This window comes from Erythrolamprus reginae, chromosome 3, assembly GCF_031021105.1.
Source record: "Erythrolamprus reginae isolate rEryReg1 chromosome 3, rEryReg1.hap1, whole genome shotgun sequence".
In the NCBI taxonomy this organism is placed as follows: domain Eukaryota; kingdom Metazoa; phylum Chordata; class Lepidosauria; order Squamata; family Dipsadidae; genus Erythrolamprus; species Erythrolamprus reginae.
The window spans coordinates 202,382,958-202,401,644 of NC_091952.1; the positions used below are offsets into that span (position 1 = coordinate 202,382,958).

The 18,687-nt window shown below is 39.1% G+C and overlaps 1 protein-coding gene across 1 annotated transcript in view; it reads right to left on the reverse strand.

Annotated features, from left to right (window-relative positions):
* ANKRD29 (ankyrin repeat domain 29) overlaps window positions 1–12,067 on the reverse strand; it is a 33,830-nt gene extending 21,763 nt beyond the window's left edge. The window contains exons 1-4 of the mRNA XM_070749147.1: window positions 11,800–12,067; window positions 6,044–6,154; window positions 4,002–4,100; window positions 685–783 (exon numbers count right to left, since the gene is read on the reverse strand). Coding sequence (XP_070605248.1) covers window positions 685–783; window positions 4,002–4,100; window positions 6,044–6,154; window positions 11,800–11,811 — 321 coding nt within the window. The 5' untranslated portion in view covers window positions 11,812–12,067. The remainder of the gene's footprint in view (window positions 1–684; window positions 784–4,001; window positions 4,101–6,043; window positions 6,155–11,799) is intronic.
* Window positions 12,068–18,687: the final 6,620 nt, after the last annotated feature.

An 18,687-nucleotide genomic window follows, 5' to 3' on the forward strand; every position in this document is an offset into this window, starting at 1 on the left:
TTCTGTGTATATTATTTAGCATTCCACAATTTCTTCCACTTGCAGAGTTATGGGCTCCCTTGCAGCAAAGAGAAAGCAGTTCAACAAGTGATCTGCATAAATCTACAATGGCAACAATATATGATGATCTAGAAGCCTCCTATTAAATGCAAAAGTAAGAAAATCTCAGGTGGGATGTTTATATACTGCAGCTTTCCCCAAACTAGTTTCCCCAGATATGTGGGATTATAGTTTCCATCATTCCCTGCTATCATATTGTGACAATCTATAGCACCCTACGGGAACAATTCCTGTCCCGAATAAATACAAAATCCTGTATTGTTTTGTTTTCTAAATCGAACTAATACACTCTCTGTAATTGTGTCAATCAAGCTGAAAGTCTTGAAAAGAAAAAAAAATCTTTTTAAAAAAGTTTACTTTCATTGTCAGATTTGGCTTTGTCCTTTCCAAATGAAATGACAAAAATAACAAACAAATTGAGTGATACTTATATAATGAAAACTGAGCAATAAGAATCACGCACAACGTCCTGCCAGAGAACTATACAGGGAGGAGCAAAATTATTCTATGGGCCTCTTGTCAGTTCTTCATGCCAAGCCGTGGATCAGAAGAAAACAGCCGCCTTTCCTTCCTGCCTGGCTCTCTAAGTTCACCAACATCTTGAATCCAAGTATAACTTCTTACTTTGGTTTTGAATTCTGTGGAAGCTCCATATTCAAAGAGTAACTTCACTATATCATTGTGGCCTTGTTGTGCAGCAAAGAATAGGGCAGTGGCTCCAGTCTAAAATGAGAATCAGAAATCCCATAGATGATCAAATATGAAGAGGCATTTCATACGAAATATATGTACGAAGTTTAACAAGGAAGTTGATGGAAGTGCTGAACCAAAGATCTTTAACAATAACCATTCCTAAATCAAGACATTCCCAACAGATTATTCTTTTGAAGATTCCAGGATATTTCCTTCATGTATCAGAAAGGCATGTTCATAAATTACATTTATATTGTTAATACAGAAGTACAGTACATGTGTGTTAGGTTTTGCCATTGTAAACTGCATATTGTAAACTGTACCAAACTTGTACTTAAAGAGTTAATGTGCACTTAAAGGGTTAACTTGTACTTGAAGAGTTAATATTCAAGGCTGTTTCCTCACTTCCTCATTGTTGCTTGGTCCTTTACTTCCTTTACTTTACTTTTGCATGAGGGGGGGGGGGAGAGTTGTATTAGCTTCCTGCTTGTATTTTAGCTTCGTGCTTATCTATATTGTGTTTTAGCTTTGTGCTTATCTATATTGTATTTTAGCTTCATGCTTGTTATCTATATTGTGTTTTGCTTTGTGCTAATCTTGTAATTGCTCAGTGCGTATAATTCTGTATTTGCTACGTGCTTATTCTGGATTGTTTATATTATGTTTATATGTAAATAATACTTATTTAACTAAGTCTGTGCCTTGGCTTTATCACACATCCACGCTATGCTAAAATTCTCTGCTCGGTATTGTCGAAGGTTTCATAGCATAGCTAACCAAGACAAGCCAACATATATGCTATCCATATCCCAGCAGCTCTAGGAAGTTAAGAGTAGGAACACAGTTAACTGCCCATTTCCCCAGCCTCCATCCTTGTCAACTCCATATAGATAACTTTTTCTTCATTATCTACAACTTTACTGGTATAGCCTGGTAACCCTAATTTTATTTCCTTTCTCTATGGCATTGGCTTTTCTCATTCCCAGGCTATGATTTAAATACTTTTATTATTTCCTGTCAACAAACATAATCATTTTGGAATCTCCTGATTTTTTTTTTTAAATCCTCTTAAGGCTCTTTTCTATGCAGTAGTGTAAAGTCCACCCTTGGTTTGAGAAGGATCCATCCTTTTGTCTCTACAGCAGGAGGTTTCATTTGAGATAGCTAGTAAGGAACTGTGTACCACAAATCTTGCTGAGTGAACTCTGAACTCTGAACAGGCTTCTCTGGGTGTTTATATTACTAAAGCATTAAAAGGAATGAATAGCACTTTGAATTGGACCTGGAAAACAGGTGGCAGCCAATGCAACAGGATCAGGATACATGTCATTTTACGCTGATAAGGTTGCCCTGTCAAGAGCCTTTCCACCATACTGGAACTACCCATATGTAGCACATTGCAGAAGGATCACTGTGTGGTTATTTGGGCATGAATTACTGTCCTTAGAACACCTGATTAAGAACTGTCCCCTAATGTTCTGGGCACAGTAATTCATGCCCAAACAATCACACAGTGATCCTTCTGCAATATGCTGCATATGGGTTGCATTTGGAGATGACGCAAAATCTGGCACAAAAGACACACTGGCCATGGTTTTTATTTACTGTTTCATCAGAAATCATAAGATCCATCATACATCAACTCTTTCAAGACAAGCACTATCCCATCAAGAGGATCTATCAGGGATAATGTTAAAGGAATCCTCCGATATTTACTGGCAACGAGCAGGTCAGTGTCGTAGGGCTTAGTCTGGATTTGTTTTGTCTCATCCATGCATTGGTATAGGATTAATGCAATTCTAAATAGCTACGTAACCAAGACTCATATTATCTGCTGTTAGATTGATAATGTGAAAAGCTTATGGTAAGCTAAGACCATTATCATGTTTAATGTTTTCAAGAAAATAAAATCTAAACAGATTACATGTAAGCCATAACAGATTTTATTATTGAAAATTATCTACACTCTCATTCTTTTTTTTGCCTGCCAAAACATTTTACCCACCAGTGAGTTTTATGTGCCAATCAATTACATCCTCTTATTTCTCACAATTTCTGCCTTGTGCTTTCTTCCTGTCAAATGTGATAGTTATTGATACAGTTCTGTGAATTTATGTACCCATCTAAAAATCACATCAAGCATATTGTACCAATCAACTATGTCCATCGTAAGCAAAAACTTTCTGGGCATAAGATTTTAGTCGCAGCAAAAAGAAACAAGAACTTTTAGTCAAACATTTAGGATGTCATTAATTTCTTCTCATATGGCATCTCTGTCTTTAAAAGTCCTGGGACAGATGCTGGTTTGATGACTCCTATCACCAATAATGCCAGAGAAGCCAGACAATAATGAGAAACTGTTCACCTATTGTGAATTGGGCAGCTCTATAAATCATCTATGTAAATATGTTATTTCACAAAGGACAAAGGAACATTGCTGAGAAAGGTGGCAATGAGATTAGTAAAAAGGTGTCTTGTAATGTGTTAAAAGTGTACTAATGTAGTGAAAACTATAACTCTGAATAAGATTCATTAAAAGACAGTAATGATTTCTTTATCCCTACATCCTATAATCATACTCATGCAAAAAGATAATACAAAATTGAGTATTAAAAGAGAGACATTAGAAACCCCATTCTTAAGAAAACTTATCTCTTGTTCAGTAGCAAGTCATCTCTCTTGACTATATAGAAACCTAACAGTAAGTGCCTGAAATTCAAGAAATCCAGAATATAAAATCCATCATGTTTTTTCAAAGATAATATGATTAATAGTAAAACTACTATTCTTTTCAGACCTTTTTTCTTTTATCTATACAAACCATGATGAAATTTGCTAATCTTCTGTGCAGTAATTAGTTTGCATCTTATGAAGTCTCTCATCTTACTTATACATTCTTTGAATCTGGAAGATCGTCCATCAGAAGAACAGAGCATGGGAGGAACATATTTTCCTCTGTCCTGAAGATGCTCCTAAGATTCTGACACAGGAGTGTGGAAAAGGCATTTGTAGAGCAAACAAATCAGTTTTCCTTTCATTCCACAAGTGGAAATCTCTGATTACTGAGATCATGGGATAGCATTTGTAAGACCACAATAAAAAAGATATACAAAAGTAATAATATTTTCAAAATAATAAATTATCCTTATTGTCTATAGCAGGTGTTTGAAATATGCAATACAGTGCTGAATTTTTAATTAAACCAGTCCCTAGGGATATTTCTTTTTTAAATACAGAAGTTAACATACCTCTCTCTGAAGATTAATATCAGCTCCTTGAAGCACCAGTTCTCGCACACATTCTTTGTGGCCATAGTATGATGCTACCATAAGGGCTGTTGAACCAAGCTGGGCACAAAGCAATACAGTAAATACCTTAAATATGTACATTATCCCTGAAAATTTCTCTGCAGCTTTAGGCTCAAATGGAAGACAAAATATTTTGGGCAACTCTGTATTTTACATTGTTGAAGTCTAGGCCAATATGCTTATAGACAAGAACAAACATTCAATATCCGAATAAAAGAGAATATTTCTAGTCCAGGGTTGAAATGAAAGGTCCTTGACGTTCTCTGAGCTTGGTTATTTTTTGCCGATGTTTCATTTTCCAAACTAGGTAACATCATCAGTGCTAGTAAGAAATGGAGTTTGAATCAATTTATATTCTAGTAGCTTGGTGTTCATGGATGCATTATGCTAGTCTTCTGCCTGTTTGCCCTGCTTAGGATTCTGTTTAGTATTCTAAGCAGGATCCTTAGCATCCTTAGATACTGCTTAGTATCTATTTCAGTCTTTACACTATAGTTTGCAGATGACTCATTTTTTTCTTCGGGAGTTAATAATAATAATAATAATAATAATAATAATAATTATTATTATTATTATTATTATTATTATTATTATTATTATTATTATTATTATTTATTAGATTTGTATGCCGTCCCTCTCCGAAGACTTGGGGCGGCTCACAACAATAATAAAAACAATATTATAGTAGAACAAATCTAATATTAAAAAAACATATTAAACCCTATCATAGTTGTTGGGTTGTTTGATTTAATTAGGATGTTTTTGAAGACTTTAGCGATTAGTATGCTACATTCCCATCAATACTGACAGGGCAAGCCACTACAATGTAAATTGAAAGCCAACCCCATTCCTTACTAGCATTGTTAGCTAGTTTCGGTAATGAAACATCTGCAAGAAAACAAGCAAGCTCAGAGAACACCAAAGATGCTACATTACATGTAATTTGTTTTTTTATTTATTGCATATATGCTTCCACATTTATGATGCTCTTTGACATTCAATTTTTCCCAGAAAATTTGACCTTCCTCGGGAAGTCAATTGGGAGAGCTGCAAGTTGCTGAGCTCAGTCTTCCCCATCTGTGCACCCTCCTCCAGCTCCTCTGTGTCGTCTGTGCCCCCCTCACCAACCCAGGCAGCACTTCTAGCACACCCTATTGCAGTTTCACACATCTTCTCCCTTCCTTCCCCCACCCTCAGCACAGTCACTTATCTGCCTTTCAGCTTGGGACATGCAACTTCCTACCAGCTTCTCCACTGACTTTTGTTATAAAGTTGCTTTATTGTCCATGTGATTCCGTTATTGTTGTGAGCCGCGCCGAGTCTATGGAGAGGGGCGGCATACAAATCTAATAAATAATAATAAATAATTATTGATGGCAGCCAGTCTGCAGAAACTGCCACCGATAAACAATTCTATCACAGTTTATGATCACATTGCTTAGCAATGGAAATTCTAGTCCCAATTGCCACTATAAGTGAAGGGTTACTTTATATTGGTCCAAATGCCACTCTGAATTTTTTCCCTACTGTTGTATCTTCAAACAATTGCTAAACAAATGGTTATGTGAAGAACTACCTGTCAGAGGCATAATATTTCAAATAATCTGACAGAAATTTTTCAAACTTTGCACATAAATACATACAAATTAACGCTATAGCACCCATTAGCATTTTTGAATCCTATTTCTTGTGTCACAGATTTTGTTCAAATAGCACTCCTCAATTCTAGAATTCCCCCTCACACACACACACACGCACACACACACCACCCTCCAATTGTTAACAATAAGTCAGTGATGTGGGGAGGAAAGTAATATGTCAAGTTCCAAGCATGGAACTGCAGTTAAAATTCTCTGGCAATTCCTTTTAAGCAAAAGTTAGAAACTAGAATTAATACATTCCTCAGTTTTGTGTCTTTTCTACTACAGTGTATTATGAAAACAGATGCAAATCATATGTTTTTCCGTGGAGAAAGCCCTTACACAATCTTTGCAGTCCACGTCGACGCGCCCACTATTCAACAACAACTGAAGCAGTGCCAAGTTTCCTTTCCTTGCAGCCCAGAATGCAGCATTTGCAAGAGGTGTCTCCTTCTGTTAATAAATCCAAATATTAAAAAATAATTAATGATGATGATAATAATAATAATAATAATAATAATTTATTAGATTTGTATGCCACCCCTCTCTGCAGACTCGGACCTGTTTAATGATATTACGTACAAGCAGGTGGGTATCTTGAATACTTTAATGATAAATATTTACCCCCAAATCAAAGATATTAAATCAAATACAGCAATCTAACAAAATTATTATTTTTTCTTTTAATCTATGGAAGGAGAATCTTGTCAATCCCGGGCACATTGTACAACATAAGAACATAAGAACATAAGAAGAGCCATGCTGAATCAGGCCAAAGCCCATCGAGTCCAGCATTCTGTGTCAAACAGTGGCCCACCAATTGTCCATGGGGATCTTGAGCAGAAAGAGAAGGCAAGACCCTCCCTTTCCCTTAACCCCCAACAAATGGTACTCAAGGGAATCCTGCCTGCCTCAACTAACATAGAGGCGGCACATGGACATCCGTTTCAATAACCACCGATACACCTGGCATCCATGAATCTGTCTAATCCTATCAAGGCTGACAGCTGTCACGACCTCTTCTGGAAGTGAATTCCATAAACCAACGACCCTCTGGGTGAAGAAATATTTCCCTTGATTTGTCCTCACTTTCTTACTTATGAGCTTTAGGGAGTGCCCCCTTTCTCTATCCACCTTTTCTATCCCATGCATGATTTTATACACTTCGATCAAGTCAGCCCTTAAACACCGTCTTCCAAGGCTGAAGAGACCAAGGCGTTGCAACTTGGTATCATAAGGGAGGTGCTCCATTTCCTTTATACAACATTTTTTATCATCAGTGTTCTTTATCTTTAAAAGTAGTTTTATCTATAAAAACTACTAACTTAGTTGTTTGTTCAACAAATGCATTAGAACTTTAAGGAATCATTATTAAGCAAGCGCCCCGCCCCCCCAAGAACACATACATAGTTATCAGTGGTAGGTTGCTATTGGTTCGTGCGAGCTGGTGGCGGAAATTTGGCTCCGTTTACTGAACTGGTAGTGATAGCCAGCTTGCAATGCCCATGAACTGGTTCCCTGGTCACGGCTGCTTGAAAGCGGCTGGCAACGAACCCTCTGCACATGAACAAAGGCTTCTGAGCATGCACACAGTCAGAACCCGGATGTAATGACACAACATGCGCACTTTTAAACTCGTCGGGGAGGTAAGAAAAAACCACCCCGGTAGTTATCCTGCATACAATAAATTATGGGAGCTTATTAGTCCAGAAGAACATATTTCCATGCAACCAGAGGCTAATTAGGGCTGGAGTTGTCCACGAGGTAAAAGAGATTAGGAGCATAACTGCATAATATCCTACCTGCCTGAAGACTGTTGCTAATACCCACTAGCAGACTAATTTTACACCATAACTAGGTATAATACACAAATGCTACATCGTTTTCAATCTGATTTAAATGTAGTTCATAAAATCATCTGCCACATTGTCCTACCTGTCAATGAATACTTCAGCTTCAACTGCAACAATACATGAGCACACAATAGATTCAAATTCAGTGTAAACTGCTCCAAATTTTATGACTTCAGCATCAAAGTGCACTACCTGACTCTGTGGTTTATTCCCCAAACCCCAAAAACTTTAACTGTGTAGAGTCAATGGTATCCACCACATCTCCAACGCAAATTCAAAATAACTGTGACAGGTTGATTCCCTTAATACTTTAAAAACATCCCTTAAAAATGTTTGTTGTTTGAATCTGAATGAATGATTTTTAATGTTTCAAGGTTTTTTAGAATGGTTTTAAAATTAGTTATTTATATTAATTGGATTTCAGATGTTTCATTGTATATATTGGTTTTTTTAATATGTTGTGAGTTGCCCCGAGTCCTCGGATAGGGGCAGCATACAAGACCAATAAATAAATAAACTATGGCAAGAAAGGTTATAAAATCCACTTAACAACTCTCTTACTTACCATTAAGGATTAATTGTATTTATCACAAACTTTTGCCTTGTTCTGATCTTGAATTTAAGCCTCAACACAAACAGCTGCTGTAAGAATCAAGTAAAAGGTAATGGGAAAGTTTTCTGAGGGACTCCTACTACTAATCAACTTCCCTTCACTTGAAAAAAATTGCATTCCATGTCATCACCATCCATAATCAAAGAATGTATGTGTTTAGGTGTGTTTACACACACACAAACACACACACACAGAAGAGAAAGCTAAATTTAAGTGATATCTATCTATCTGGCACATTTGGTTATTCAGAAAAATTATAGTCATCCTTCCTTTTCAAATTTCATGGCTATTAGAAACATCTGTTAACCGGCCAAATAAAAGGAGCAGTGCAGATGAGGAAATCCACTGTGAATCAATATCTATTTTCTCTGTCAGATAATGGCTATGGAGTCCTCATTCATTCAGGTCTGTCAGGTAATGCTCTTATACAGTGGTTATTAAATCTTCTTCCAGAGTTTGGTCAGTATGAAGATTCTTCTATGAGGTAGATACAGAATGTTGGCTACGTTCCCAGCATGGGAGAATGATTTTTCTTTCAAGTCTTTCCCATGTAAGGAAGGAGCTCACAGAGGTCTCTCTGGAGATCATTACCAAGGAAACAATATCATACTATGAACTAATGCTGCATTAGACAGCCTGCATGGCCATTGTGATTGAAAACATATTCTAAAATCAGAACTCAATATTATCTTAATGTTTTCCTCAAACACTGGGAAATCCATGCTGTCTAAAGAAAGTTTATTTTATTTTATTTTATCCAGTACAAATTGAAAGTTAAGGAGAATAAAAACGTGTAAAGAAGAAGCGATATGAGAATAGAATACATCAATGAAGAGTAGAGGAAGGATATATGGATGGGAGAAAAGATATATAAAATATAGGAGAGACAATTGGACAGGGGACGGAAGGCACACTAGTGCACTTATGCTCGCCCCTTACTGACCTCTAAGGAATCTGGAGAAGTCAACCATGGAAAGTCTAAGGGAAAAATGTTGGGAGTTGGAGGTTGACACCACGGAGTCTGGTAATGCGTTCCACGCTTCAACAACTCGATTGCTAAAGTCATATTTTTTACAGTCAAGTTTGGAGCGGTTGATATTAAGTTTGAACCTGTTGCGTGCTCTTGTGTTATTGCGGTTGAAGCTGAAGTAGTTGTTGACAGGCAGGATGCTGCAGCATATGATCTTGTGGGCAATACTTAGATCATGTTTAAGGCATCGTAGTTCTAAGCTTTCTAGGCCCAGGATTGTAAGTGTATTTTCGTAGGGTATTCTGTTTCGAGTGGTCCAGGTGGCAAAAGATGGTAGGAAAGAAAAAAGGATAATGGGTCCCTGGTAGCTTCATGTTTGATTCTTCCCAAATCTTTGGCAGTTAAGGTGTCCTTTCCTCTCAACACGTTTCTTCCAATCCTGTTGACTATTTGCAATAACACAGTTGATGGTTCTGTCCCAATATCTTAGCAATTTCAAGAGTGCGGACAGATTGTTTTTACAAATTTTGACTTTTCAGAGTCAATTAAATCTCTCTTTTTTAGCCCATTTTGCCTGAGGAAAAGAAGCTGCCTAATAATTATGCACACCTTGATACAAGGGGTTGATCTTCTTAGGCCACACCCTCCCCCATTACACAAGTACACATCACCTGATATGCTTATGCCAACTAAGCATTCAATTTTTTCAGGTTGGAGGTGGAAAATATGCATAATAAATGATGATATGGTCAAAATACTCGCCTAATAATTGTGTACACGGTGTAATCCCTCATTAAAATTCTCTCCCCCACCTCAACCTATCCCAGTACTATCCCTTTCCCAATCTGGGGGGGGGGGGGGGTGTCTACTATATTAACAGGAAGAACTTTATTTTGAGATACCGGTGTGGAGGGTTTTCCTGACATGGAGGGATTATGTGGATAACTTTATATATCTTTATGTATCTTTCAGTATAAGAAACCAGTCTAGTTTGAAGTAGCTTGAAGAACAACAAAGATGATTAGGGGACTGAATGCTAAAACATATGAAAAATGGTTGCAGGAACTGGGCATGGTTAGTTTTAATGAAAAGAAGGACCAGAGGAGACATGATAGTAGTGTTGTAATATCTCAGGGGTTGCCACAAAGAAGAAGGAGTAAACCTATTCTCCAAAGCACTTGAGTGTAGAACAAGAATCAATGAGTGGAAACGAAACAAGGAGAGAAGCAACTTAGAACTAAGGAGAAATTTCCTGACAGTTAGAATAATTAACCAGTCGCAGTGTTTCCCAACCTTGGCAAGTTGAAGATATTTGGACTTGAAGTCTTTGAAATATCTTCAACTTTCCAAGGTTGGGAAACACAGAACCAGTGGAACATCTTACCTCCAGAAGTTGTGAATGCTCCAACACTGGAAGTTTTTAAGAAGATGTTGAATAACTATCTGTCTAAAGTAGTGGTTTCCTGCTTACAAAGGGGGTTGGACTAGACACTAGAGGACCTCCAAGGTCCCTTCCAATTCCATTGTTGTTGTTATTGTTATTGTTGCCATGTGCAGAAATGGGTCATAAAGATGTGGAAGAAGCCTTTCTGACTGTGGCTTTCAAGCTGCTGAATACAGCTTCTAAATTAGATAAATAATAAAATTAGATAAATAAATAGAATACTTATCTAGTGTTATATGCCTAATATAATATTTTATATTTATGTAATAAATGTTATATTAGGCACATAAATTATATAAAAAATAAAAATAGATAAATAAATTAGATAAATAAATACTGCGGAGGGAAAACCTTAGGCAGAGCATCCCTGCTCTGTTTGTGGGTTGGTGTTTTTTTTTTTTGCCAAATTGAGTTATAGCCAACTTGTTTCAGCAAAAATTGGCTAGGCATTTAATTAATTTGTCACAATATGCATTTTAATAACCACTATGTTAATTTAAAAAAAAAATCTGGTGAATTGTTTTTGGGATCCTAAGGCAGCCTATGGAAAGTTTATTAATGATGATGATGATATTTATTTATTTATTTATTGATTGATTGATTGATTGATTGATTGATTGGATTTCTATGCCGCCCCTCTCCGAGGCCTATCAGTGTTTCTTTTTACCGCCCCCTCAGACTGCTACTCCGCTGGAGTTGGGCCACCAATACATTTAATTTAATAACAATTGAGGTACTCTGCATTAAGACCCCTCCCAGAACGCTGCTCTGACTGGCCGTTCTCAATGGCTGGAGGCGCTGCACCACTTTCAATATAAATGGGGAGGGGGAGTCTTTTCCCGCGTCGTTTGAACTGGTATTAGGCGGGGAGCGGGGAGGAGGGCGATGACTTCTTGACCGGGCTCATTTCCCAACCACAGACAGCCCCGCGCGCCCAAGACGAATGCAGGCATGAAGGACTCGCCCCAGCCGAACCGCGCTTCACCTTTCAACGCCCGGCTCCACCGCCAGCGGCGAGCGGTGACACGCCAAAGATCTCTTTTTCTGGAGCAGCCGGTTTCTGCCCCGGCTTCCTTCTGCTCTTCTGCAAGCCTGGCTAACGGCAAGAGGCAGCCGCGCTCCAACCAGGCCTGGCGGCTGACTGCAACGTTTCGGGAGAGATTAGCAGCAGCAGCAGCCGCAGCAGCATCGCCCGGCACAGCTCGACTGCGGACTTACCTTGAAAGACATCTTGAGCTCTCTGAGGGGATCATGCCTACCGCCCAAAGCGGAGCTGCATCGTCTGGCCGCCCTGCAGCGCTTCCTCCCTCCCGGCTTTCCTCTGGCGGCTGGCGGGCGAGCAGGGCAGTGTCTGGCTGCAGAGAGCGGCAGCCCCGCGCCCGAACCGGCGTCTGAGTAACAACGGCGGCTGCCTGCCAGCCAGCCAACCAGCGGCACGAGGCCCGCTTTTCCACGCGAGCCGCAGGCTCTGCTGGCTCATCGCGGTGACCTCCGAGGATTCCCGCGTTTATGTTCGGTCCCGCAGGGGAAGCGGGAGTTGCTGAATTAGCAAACAAACATGTGACGTGTTGAGCGCGCCACTGGCCTACCGTCCCTGTCTCACTGTCCTTTTTTATCGTTACTTTTTAAAATAAAGTAGAATAGAATAGGAAATTCTTCATTGGCCAAGTGTGATTGGACACACAAGCCATTTATCTTTGGTGCATATGCTTCTACTTACGTTTATACAAACTACTACTATCCTATACATGTCTGACAAGTAAATAAAGTAAAATAAAAATACCACTATATAAGGCCTTGGTAAGGCCACCCTTGGAATACTGCATTCATTTATACTTATTCTGTGAGCCGCCCCGAGTTTTTGGAGAGGGCCAGTATACAAATTTAATGAATTGAATTCAGCCAGAATGTAAAAAGGATGTTGAGACTCTAGAACAGTGTTTCCCAATCTTGGCATTTTGAAGACACCTAGACTTCAATTCCCGGAATTCCCAGCCAGCAAATGCTGGCTGGGGAATTCCGGGAGTTGAAGTCCAGATCTCTTCAAGTTGCTAAGGTTATTATTATTATTTATTAGATTTGTATGCCACCCCTCTCCGCAGACTTGGGGCGGCTCACAGAATAAATATAAATGAATGCAGTGTTGCAAGTGTGGCCTTACCAAGGTTGAGAAACACTGCTCTAGAAAGAGTGCAGAGAAGAGCAACAAAGATGATTAGGGGGCTGGAGGCTGAAATATAGGAAGAACAGTTGCAGGAACTGGGCATGTCTAATTTAATGAAAAGAAAGACCAGGGGAGACATGATAGCGGTGTTCCAATATCTCAGAGGTTGCCACAAAAAATAATGAGTCAACTTATTCTTCAAAGCACCTGGACAAGAAGCAATGGGTGGAAACCCATGCTGAAGGAATCCCCTCTCTTTTTGCTCGCTTGCTTTGTAGCTGGTGCCTTTCCTTTGCTGTGGTGACTCCTCAGCTACCCAGAGTGAAGGGAGCATTTCTTTTCTCTGGGCGCTGCCAAAGCTTCCTTAAGCGCCACCAAAAGGCTCCTCTGTTGGCCTAGGTGGCCGGGATTAAAGGGGGAATGACAGGAAACTGGCCGTGCCGTGCCGCTCTCAAATTTCCTGGGAAATTTTTCCAGCCTTGGTTCTTAAGTAGAGAATGGTTCTTAAGTAGAGACAAAAAAATCTTGAACACCCGTTTCTTATCTAGAAAAGTTCTTAAGTAGAGGCGTTCTTAAGTAGAGTTACCATTGTAGATCTCAATTGAAAGCTTACATTGAAATAATAATTTATAACAGGGCATAGATCGTATGGAGCATTATCTGTATTTTCGTCACTGGCATTTCCTAACTTCTACAGCAACCAAGAATGTAGGAAACAATTTAATTCAATTTATTAGATTTGTATGCCGCCCCTCTCCGAAGACTCGGGACGGCTCACAACAATAATAAAAACAATATTCCAGCGAAAACAAATCTAATATTAAAAAGCACATAAAAGCCTATCATATTTTAAAAAGCAAACAACATATACATACCCAAACATAAATATAAAAAAAAGCCTGGGGGAAAGGTGTCTCAACTCCCCCATGCCTGGCGGTATAGATGGGTCTTGAGTAATTTACGAAAGACAAGGAGTGTGGGGGCAGTTCTAATCTCGGGGGGAGTTGATTCCAGAGAGCCGGGGCTGCCACAGAGAAGGCTCTTCCCCTGGGGCCCACCAAACGACATTGTTTGGTCGACAGGACCTGGAGAAGGCCAACTCTGTGGGACCTTATCGGTCGCTGGGATTCGTGCGGTAGCAGGCGATTCCGGAGGTACTCTGGTCCAATGCCATGCAGGGCTTTAAAGGTCATAACCAACACTTTGAATTGTGACCAGAAACTGATCGGCAGCCAATGCAGGCCACGGAGTGTTGCAGAAACATGGGCGAATCTTGGAAGCCCCATGATGGCTCTTGCGGCTGCGTTCTGCACGATCTGAAGTTTCCGAACACTTTTCAGAGGTAGCCCCATGTAGAGAGCGTTGCAGTAATCGAACCTCGAGGTGATGGGGGCATGAGTGACTGTGAGCAGTGACTCCCTGTCCAAATGGGGCCGCAACTGGTGCACCAGGCAAACCTGGGCAAACGCCCCCGTCGCCACAGCTGAAAGATGATGTTCCAATGTCAGCTGTGGATCGAGGAGGACGCCCAAGTTGCGAACCCTCTCTGAGGGGGTCAATAGTTCCCCTCCATGGTAATGGACGGCCAGATGGAATTGTCCTTGGGAGGCAAGACCCACAGCCACTGTCTTGTCTGGGTTGAGTTTGGGTCTATTGACACCCATCCAGACCCCAACAGCCTCCAGGCACCGGCACATCACTTCCACTGCTTCGTTGACTGGACATGGGGTGGAGATGTATAACTGGGTATCATCGGCATATTGATGATACCTCACCTTGCATTGTGTGTGAGTTGAAGGCCAGTCCCGAAGTATCATCGTGAGAATGGTGAATCTTTCTTCAGAAACTTTCTCTAATTTAATTTTAGCAACCTTTTTGGACAGGCATGCACATAGGCATTTTTCAGATCCTATTTCAGGCACTCTCATAAAGAATGCTGTCTTGGCAGAAATGAATTATCTCTGGGCACAAATCAAATACATAATAATAAAATGGCTCCCCTGGGAGAAGCAGCCAATCTTACTTAGCCATTTACCAGAGGGCAAAGAATTGAAGTTATTCTCTTTAGCTTTTTCTACTACCCTTTTATTTCCTGGGCAGATAGACAAACCAGCAAACAAAGCACTGGGTTTGACCATCTTTCTTAAAAAAAAAAATTCTAAGAATGTGTGTGGAGTTGAAAGGACTTTTTCATAAATATGAAAGCCTTGTAGTGTGCCAGTTTCTCATTTAGGTTTTTTGTGTTAAACCAATCTTGAAAGGTTCTAAATGAACAGAGAATTTGATGAGCTCTGCTGAAACCAATATTGATTTGGAGGGAAGTAACATCACTTGTTTCCAATTTATTTTGTGGAAGCATAGCTATCTTTAAAATCTTGCTGCCACCTACACTGTCAAAGTAATCCATATAAAATAATTTTTTTGAAGTTTAAACTTACATAAACATTCTTACCTCTCGGTTGTACTTTGTAATAACAGATTGGATTTTATTATATTCTATCTCACAGTTATTTAAAAGAGATAAACTATTATGGTCAATTAAAACATAATCTAAAACTAGGTATGAATAGATACCCTGTTTTCCCCAAAATAAAACATCCCCTGATAATAATAATAATAATAATAATAATAATAATAATAATAATAATTATTATTATTATTATTATTATTATTATTATTATTATTAATTAGATTTGTATGCCGCCCCTCTCCAAAGACTCGGAGCGGCTCACAACAATAATAAAAACAATATAACAGTGGAACAAATCTAATATTAAAAGAAAAAGATATATAAAACCCCAGCCCAATCGGGCTTTTCAGTGCATGGCAATAAGGCCAAGCGCTTATTTCAGAGTTTAAAAAAATATAAGTCAGAGTCTTGTTTTCATAGTATAGATTCTGCTTGAAGGGAAATAACCAAAATAATTTTCCAAGCTTAATTATAAAATAACTTGTGGTGGCACAGTGGTTATGATGCAGTATTGCAGGCTAATTCTGTTTGACTGGTGATTGCCAGCAATTAGGCAGTTCGAGACTCGCCAGCTCAAGATTGACTCAACTTTCCATTCTTCCAACATGGGTAAAACAAGGACCCAGATTGTTGGGGGCAAAATGCTGACTCTATCCCGCCTAGAGAGGGTTGTAAAGCACTGTGAAGTGCTATTGCTATTGCTGCTCTGGGCACATTTCAATTGCCTTTCCGTTCTCATCCTCCCTTTTTACAAGTTAATTTAGATATACTGTATAGCTCCCTTTTGATATGGCTGTGCCCAAATAATACTTTTTCTTTGTTTTTAACTGCAAAATTATTTAATCACAAGTGTCAAGGAATATTTCCATATATATCGTATTGTCTATTCATATTGTAAAGAGTGCACATTCCATAATTACCCAGGTCCCATCAGCCAGGCAATGTCTTCTGGTGGAGCCTAGTGGAAGAGCCTTCTCTATGGCGGCTCCTCCCTTTGGGACCAACTCACTCCAGAGATTTGTACCGCCCCCACCCTCTTGGCCTTTCGCAAGGCCCTGAAGACCCATCTCTGCTGGCAGGTATGGGAGGGGGGCATGAGTGTTAAGAACTATGGCCGATATAATGAATGTCTAATTCCAGACGATTGAATGTGGATGATTGTGTTTTTTAGGAAAAATTGGGTTTTAGAATTTTTTAGATTTTTAATATTAGATTTTTTTCACCTTTTATATTTATATTTATTCTATTGTAAGCCGCCCTGAATTGGTTGAGAAGGGCAGCATAGAAATCTAAATAAATAAATATTAAGTAAGTAAGTAAGTAAGTAAGTAAGTAAGTAAGTAAGTAAGTAAGTAAGTAAGTAAATAAATAAATAAATAAATAAACAAACAAACAAACAAACAAACAAACCCAAATAAAGCAAGTAAGCTACAGGACCAAAGTCATGTATTTTTCATGTTTCCTTTTGTTCTGTTGAGCTCTCTGGTAGAATCCTCCCAAAAATGCACAGATACAATTTCAGACACACACACGTTTGGAAATTCAAAACAATGTTCTTTATAATGACAATTCACTTAGACCAAGCCCTCTTTTGGTATAGCAAAGAGCACTTGTCTCCAAACAAACTGGTAATTGGTACAAGTCCCTTATCAGTTCTGTGATACTTACCTTGCAGCTGTGAAGCAATTCACAGTCCTTCTTTCACAAAGTGAAACACACTTTGCCCTGGTTTAGTTTCAAAGCGGGCAAAAATCAGCACACAAAAGGTCAAAGTCAGTAAAGCAGTCAGGAAACACAACGATCAGGTAATCCTCCACAATGGCCAAACCCACAGGCTGCTCTTTATAGCAGCCTCACTAATTACCACAGCTGGCCTCATTTTCTTTGATAATAACCACAGGTAGCCTCATTTTCTTTGATAATAATCTCTCAGTTGTTGTTGCCTATGCATCGCTCTCTGCATGCGTGGCTGTATCTAACTCTTGTTCTGAATCCAAGGAGGAGCTAGATAATTGATCTCCTTCTGAGCTGTCTGCCCCACTCTCCTCCTCCCTGTCACTCATGTCTTCTTGGTCAGAGGAGCCTTCATCAGCAGATTCCACCGGGGGGGGGGGGAAACAGGCCTGCAGCATGTGGATGTCTCCCCCACATCCACAGTCCTTGGGGCAGGAGCTGGGCCAGAGCTAACCACAACACCTCTCTTATTCCACTTGTAGCAGTGATGGAGTCCTGTGGACTGAGGCAGATAAAAAGGCAGATCTCAGGGCATGGAGCAAGAGCAAGGTGGTGGAGAGATGCAGACTGATTACAAAGGGAGGAAGAGAGAGGCATTGAAAATATGCATGTGCACTTTATAGAAAGAGGTGAGTATGATATTTCAGACATCGCCCATTGCTGACATAGTTTTCTTTAAAAGAATGCAGCACTGAAGCGTGTCTGTATTCAGGAAAAGAATTTATAGTTGGCACTTGGGTTGGCTAGGTTCACTATGCTGCTTAATTAGTGCTGTTAAACATATATAAATAAATGCAATGAAGAAAACATATTGATGCTTGCATAGTACCTAGATCTCTCTCTCCATCTGGAGAATATAAGAAACATTAACTGTGTATAAATCTATTAAATGATGTCCATAAGCAATTCCTCAACGATTCTTTGATTTAAGGTGAGCCATTGGCACTTATAAAGATTTATTTCCCTATTGGTGCACATTGACATATCAACTTTCCTGGAATAGAAACATGCACAACTCAGCATCAGATGTTTTTAAGTCGATCAGTGGCAAAAAGCATTTGTCATCACTTTTATCAGCTAAAAGGTTGGGAGGAACACTGGCAATACTGTACTTTATTAAAAACAGGATATGAAACACAAAAGATTTAACACTATTTTCCCATTTTATACACACACACACACACACACACACACATATATATATGACAAGATAGAAGCTGGCAATCTGTCACTTAAAAAAATAGACTGGAGTTGCTGATGTCCATTATTCTCTATCAGTACTTGTTGGCATAAAATATAATATGTAGATTTTGGAAGATCAGTAGATAATACAGGTCAGTTCTGGACTTTCTATAGCAAGAGGCTTATTCTTTCAGTTCTTTCAAGTCACTTTCTGCTCAGTGCAAGATTTTCAGGCTATTTTTATTATATTTTTGAGGACTGACAAGGGTTTATTTTCTTTACGTTGGTCTGGGTAAAACTCCAGTTACATAGTAGGGGAAAAATATAATGTATTTTGTGCTTCATTTTTTCCAAATAATAAAAAGCCAAATATTGAAATGCTACATATAAAGATGGCTCTTTCATCTTTCTTACTTTGCTTTCCTGAATTAAAATAGCATGTACAACTTCCCGGTGTGTTTTAGATTAGAAACCAACTCTTAAAGTTTTGTCAGGACAATAAGCCAAAAGCTTCTCTTTGCCACATTTACAAAATAGTTCTGCAGAACTTAATTTA